At 39.6% G+C, this 6,191-nt stretch overlaps 1 protein-coding gene across 1 annotated transcript; it reads left to right on the top strand.

Annotated features, from left to right (window-relative positions):
• Positions 1-1,009: 1,009 nt before the first annotated feature.
• Positions 1,010-2,768, top strand: LOC145464097 (BTB/POZ domain-containing protein 6-B-like). Its single transcript, XM_081447910.1, has one exon. The coding sequence runs from the start codon at positions 1,064-1,066 to the stop codon at positions 2,531-2,533; it is 1,470 nt and encodes a 489-aa protein (XP_081304036.1). The 5' UTR covers positions 1,010-1,063; the 3' UTR covers positions 2,534-2,768.
• The last annotated feature ends 3,423 nt before the right edge of the window (positions 2,769-6,191 follow it).

Here is a 6,191-nt window from a genome sequence, read left to right as displayed (position 1 = left end):
AATTCAGCTTTGCAGTCAGCTGAACTGCATGTTTTCTAGATCGAAAACATCGTATGATTGATAGCCGAAATCTGGATTTTTTGAACGATAACAGTCGTATAATGGAACAAATTCTTCGTCCGAAATGTTGTTGTCTGCATAGCTAAGCAACAGTATCTCTCGACAAGTCTTAAATTTGTTCATTTTCAAAGAATTCGGCAAGTTGCCGTCGGAAAATGAAGGGTGCTAAAGGTTTATATTTTGGCGCGAACAACGCCGTCCTCGCCCCAGTATCTTTCGTCCACCGACCTCGCCGTCGCTATGAAAACTCTCGGTGCTAAAGGTCCCTAGATATTGTTCTTGCCTTTAGACATACTGATGACAGCGTTTATGACGACTTTCCGAAGATTTCTGACCACTTTCCAAAGATTTCCGAAGGTTTTCCAAAACTTGCCCGAAGGTGACACGAACGTTGCCGAACATTTTCACATAAACCAACATCTCCAGATTCCAATTTGACCAGGATAGAGGACCCACATGAAAAGCAGCTAAGGCTGATGTGGCTTTAAATCTTGTAGTTTCTCTCCCGTTTGCGACTGTAAAAAGGCGTAGGGTAGTTCTTTTCGTGACAGTGAATATCTCTACATGTTAAAATTCTTATTTGGATCCGAGACTATGGAGGGCTACGCTTACCAAGGAAATGGGAAATAATTTAAACAATAGCAATAATAAAAACTTTTTTTATAAATTCGGAAGTGGCGTGATTTTAAAATTGTGAAATATCTTCTATTTTATCTACGATCTATGTACACCCCTTTGTCGGCCGAGCATTTTCAAGGAGGCACTATAGATTCCGGCTTGGGATATTAAGCTGGATGTTAATCTTCGTTAGGACATTAAGCTGGCTTCACATTAAATACGACTGATTCCTCAGGTGTAACGAGTTCGTACAAACTCTGGACCGAGCCAACCTACCGGACACTGGGTTAAAATTAACAGCTGATCCCGACAGCTGTCGAACTGAAAATCTATTCACCTGACGAACCCAAACTCAGGCTAGCGTGAAGCGTGACCCGATAGTAAGATGAGATGCAACTTTGTTCGACCACCGTTGACTGACAAATCAGTACAACTTATTCAGTTTCACGAATTTCTCACAAACAGCACCTTCAGGAGAACTGAAAACCTCGCTGATTGTAACCACATAGCCATGTCTGTGATCGAGAAAAACTGGCAAACAACAAAACCAACTATCAGAGAAAGAAGCAAGCACATGTTCAACAATGATCTCTTCAGCGATGTCAAGTTTGTTGTGCGAGGAGGGCGCAATGGCGAAAGTGAAAGTAAACAAGTGATTCCTGCTCACAAGTTTGTGTTGTCGATTAGCAGTCCTGTGTTTGAAGCCATGTTTTACGGTGAGCTGGCGGACACTACAGATTCTATTGAACTGCCTGACTGTGAGTACGACAGTCTGTTGGAGTTGTTTCGTTACATGTACAGCGATGAAGTGATCTTGAGCGGAAGTAATGTGACGGGAGTGTTGTATTTAGCGAAGAAATACATGGCGCCTTCACTGGCTGATAAATGTGCGGAATATCTGCAGGATAATTTAGATGCATCGAATGTTTTCGGTATCCTGCCACAAGCTCGGAAATTCGAAGAGCAAAACCTGGTGGATCAATGCTGGGAAGTTATCGATAAACAGACAGAAGAGGCTGTGAAATCAGATGGATTTGCGACAATTGAGAGATCGTTACTTGAAGCAGTTGTCGAACGTGACACTTTGAACATTCAGGAGATAAAGTTGTTCAAAGCGGTCAATTTGTGGACGACAAAGAAATGTGAAGAACAAGGCTTATCGACAGATGGGAGTGAAAAAAGACGAATTCTCGGAGAACGGATTGTGAAAGGAATACGTTTTCCAGTGATGACCCAACATGAATTTGCTGATGTTGTTCTTGACTGCAAGATACTGTCACAAGACGAATGTTTTACGATAGTGAAATATTTGAATTCAATTCGAAACACTCCAGTAGGATTTCCAGAGACCAAACGTACTGGTTTGAAGGAATTGTTTGAACGATGTTGCAGATTTGTTTCCGTGGCTCATACTGGCTCAGGTTATCCTTATTCACCTGGTAAAAAAGACTGTCTTAAATTTATGGTCGACAGAGACATATCCTTACTTGGAGTAACACTCTGCGGAAGCAGAAATTGTGATTATTCTGTAGCTATTAAGATAAAACGTTTGCAGGGTCCTCGTGATCTTTGTTCCAAAACAGGAACATTTTTTTCAATGTGTATCGAGTCAGAGCTGGCTTCTTACTACGATTTCAATGTTTTTTTCGACAGTCCAGTTGACATAGAGCAAGGGGTCAGACACCGTTTGGAAGCCTGCATTTCTGACGGCGCCAACTCTTGTTTTGGTCAAAATGGTCAACATACTGTTGTTTGTTCAGGAGTTAGATTTGATTTTCTAACCAGTATTGAGAGCAGTAATGGAACGACAGTTGAACAAGGACAATTTCCAGGGTTTCTTTTTACTGTAAAATAAGTGGTTAATTTATTGACTTATTCAAATACAGTCAAATACACTGAGGATGAAAGCTCTCAGTTTTGAAATATATCACCCAGGTTCAATAAATTTGTTTATTCAGGAGATTTCCATTCAGCCTAAATTTGTAGCACCTTGGAAACTATAATGGACTTTGACAAGAGAAAATCTCTTCACTTTGAACAGTTGTAAACTTTTCAACATGTGAGGCAGTCTCAATCTGATACGAGACAGGCCGTTAAAGAGCCTCCCGATGTAAATAGGGTTCTTATATAGAATAGAATTGATCGTTTCTTCATATATTAACTTTACAATTGCTTGTAATTTTGTTATTTTGTAGCTTAGCAGTTGCAATTACAATATTCTACAATATTATGTGAATATCACTGAACATTCGATTCCTGAATGCTAATTCAGTAGTAATGCCTTGTATTTTTGCTTTGATCACACAAATGCGATGTACAATACGCGATTCCTTGTTTCAATTTTCTAAATAAAGTAACCTTTCCTACTGATCTGAGTGCATTGGGAGAAAAACTGCGACACAGCCATTATGATTTGACACACCGTAAAGTGATTTGCGGTAAGAAATGACAGTGACAAGAATTTGCAAGATACTGACACAAGACGAATCTTTTACGATAGTTTTAGGTATCTGAATTCAATTCAAAACAGTCCAGTAGGATTTTCAGAGACCATCAGACTGGCTTCAAGAAATTGTTTGCTCATGGACTGTCGCAGATTTGGTTCCCTCAGCTGGATCACACTGATTTAGGTTATCCGTATTTACCTGATAAAGACGATCTTCAAAGACATCTCCTTACTTGGAGTTACAATTTACAGAAGCAAAAATGATGCCGTGTATTCTCAGTGTAACGATACAGGTAAAAGATCTGGGTGAAAAGAAATATCTTATTCCAAATCAGAGTCTTAGAAGTATGAATGAGTGTCTTATTACGCCGCTTGAAAATTTTCTTTTACTAACCCATTTTCTTAATGAGGGGCTCCGATTATCGTTTCGAAGCTTCTACTGATTTCCGGGCCCATCTTTTGTTTTGGGCAAAATAATGGTTAAGATAATGTGCTTTGTTTAGGTGTTATATTGACACTGTACGAGCCATAGGCACTCAAGGCGGGCAAGAGTTATTTTTTGTGAATTAAAAGCCCCTGGATGTAGCAGCACTCAGAGCACTCTTCTTAACAGTTAGGATAAGGTTAATCCAACAAGTTTCTTTGGCAACGATGTACAGGGGAAAACACAAATTTCGAATTTATTTCACCTTAGGATATGTGATATCAAGCGTACTTTTATCAAGGTTTGATTTCGGCTGTCGATAAGTGGCTTTGTTTATTAGAACTACATGGAGCTGTTACCAGCAAGACAGCTAAACATCATGCAGTCTGCAATAGTAGCTAACGGTAAACGGCAGATTGGTGTTGATTCTGGATAATTTTTCTGACTCACTTTATGACAAGAACCAATTGAGTCATAACATCGTCACGCGATAGTATGGTTTCGCTCCGTTGCCAACAATGATCGTAGTTTTCGGTTTTGATATTTCACGAAACCACTTCAAATTATATCGATATCAAAACCTATTTAAACGAGAAGATATTATTGAAGGTAAACAGCGTTACCTTATTGAAGACTTGAAACAACCAGACGCATAAAAAACTGTATAACCTTTACAAAACGTCGTGAAATCTGTAGACTTGAGGAACTGAGTTTCCTCGTCCCATTATACTTCTCGACGCCTGAGAGCCTTTTTGGTGAGAAAAAGTCAGTTTTGGAATCTGTAAAGAACCACTGCACCGCCTCAAAGTCTAATCTAATTAATTTGCGGTTTAACTTGCCGCCGTAGAGTCTTCAGGAATATTTGAAGAGTTTCCATAAAGCAAACCTTTAAGGGACGGACCATTAAAAAAGTGATTGGCGGGTGGGGAAAAAAACAAAACAAAAAAATTCATGCAAGGGAGGGTGACTGAAAAAACAAATTCGCGCGAAGAAGAATTAAGTGAAGGGAAAAAAATCCTGCAGAAAGAACTGCACTGTAGGGCTCACAAACTGTACTCGCCTGAAGGGCACCTCTGCAGCCACTTTATCCTGCAGTTTTAATTTCTTGGTCCTGGTTTTCTATTCAATTAGAAAAACGTTCATTTTCCCCTTCCAAGGCTGACACATTTTGTGAGCAGCAACCTCATATGGACACTGGTAGCCAAAGACCCTTGCAGAAAAGCCTTAAGCACTTAAGCAAGCACATACCGTGTTTTGAAAGCCTCGACGTATTGAAGTGATTTCACAACTGACATGTGTAAATGATGATTGTGGACACAGATGTGCACACCCTTGGTGAACCGTAACACTGAGCTTCCCCTAAGATGGCCGCTAAGATCAACGTTAAACAAATGTCGTAATCAAAGAGAAACATTGAGGTGTTAACACAACTGATGCAGTTAGCACAGGCTGTTTCAATCTATTTTAAGTTTTTGACAAAGTATTCGATGCATTATTATCCAAGTCCAATCGATTCATTAAATTTATCGGCTGAGAATCGTGGAAAACGCAACCGTTGAAAAAAGCTTCAATTTCGCAAAATTTTCTTATTCCTCTAGGGGAATAAGCCGTTTGGCCCCATATTTGTTTCTGGACGGCCACTCCGAGATTCCTAGCTAAAACCTTGCTTCACTGCATGCCAAAAATGAATTTTATTACAAGGGGAAGATATTATTGAAGATATTTCCAAAAAATCAAACACAAAATATGCAATGCAGTCCCATCAGTTAGGTAATAGCAGTTAAATGTGTCTGATACTTAGTTATGTTTCCCTCGGAGTAGAATTTTGACAGTAAAGAAAAACGACTGTGTGGAAGATAAAAATTATTTGTTTGAAGCTTATTCCAGGCAATCTGATTCTGGCGAGTGTCAAGATTCAGATCATGACAGTAGAATATCTCCGACCCCCCCCCCCCCCCCCCCCGTCCCGCCAAAAAAAAAAAATCCTGCAGGGAACTTGACCCCGAAAAAACGTTAGGGGGACTGAACATCAGCTAATAAGGATTGGATTGCTAAGTTTAAATTTGACAGCCCTATTATATTGCTGGTGATTTGCATGTTAACTGTTCACTGTTCTTGACTGAGCAGTAAATACGTTCTAATTTTCTGTAATTATAAGACATTTTTAAAAGGTCGTCTCTTTTAAGACTAGTAGAGTACAGTAGATGTGCATTTTTCTTTAAATTTTTAAATGATTTATTCATCATGAAAAGGTCAATTTCGAAAAAAAATGCGGTACTTCCCAATGAGAAATTTCCGTGTTTTTTACTACCAAGGACTGCGATAATACAGTTCAACCCCTATTAAACGGCCACCCTCGAGGAAATGGATAGTGGCCGCTTAAAAGGGGTTGGCGTCTAAATAGAGATAAAAACAATAGAAAAGACCTCATCGGGACTTGATTACTGGTCGCCTAATAAGGGTGGCCGTTTAATAGGTGGCCGCTTAATAGCGGTTGAACTGTATTACAACACCTTATTATCCAATTTCTGCCGAATTTCTGCTCCACTTTCTATCACTTTTAGCTCTAAAAGTGGCCGTGGTCGCTTACGAGAGGAAGTCGCCTACAAGAGGTTCCAAACATAGTGATGAGCGTGGAAAACT

Source organism: Orbicella franksi, chromosome 12, assembly GCF_964199315.1.
Source record: "Orbicella franksi chromosome 12, jaOrbFran1.1, whole genome shotgun sequence".
Classification (NCBI taxonomy): Eukaryota; Metazoa; Cnidaria; class Anthozoa; order Scleractinia; family Merulinidae; genus Orbicella; species Orbicella franksi.
Note: the sequence above shows the minus strand (reverse complement) of the source record. Positions and strands in the feature narration are given on the sequence as shown.

Bases quoted from the DNA above. Each gene is read 5' to 3' on its own strand.
- LOC145464097 (XM_081447910.1), top strand. From the start codon at position 1,064: ATGAGATGCAACTTTGTTCGACCACCGTTGACTGACAAATCAGTACAA.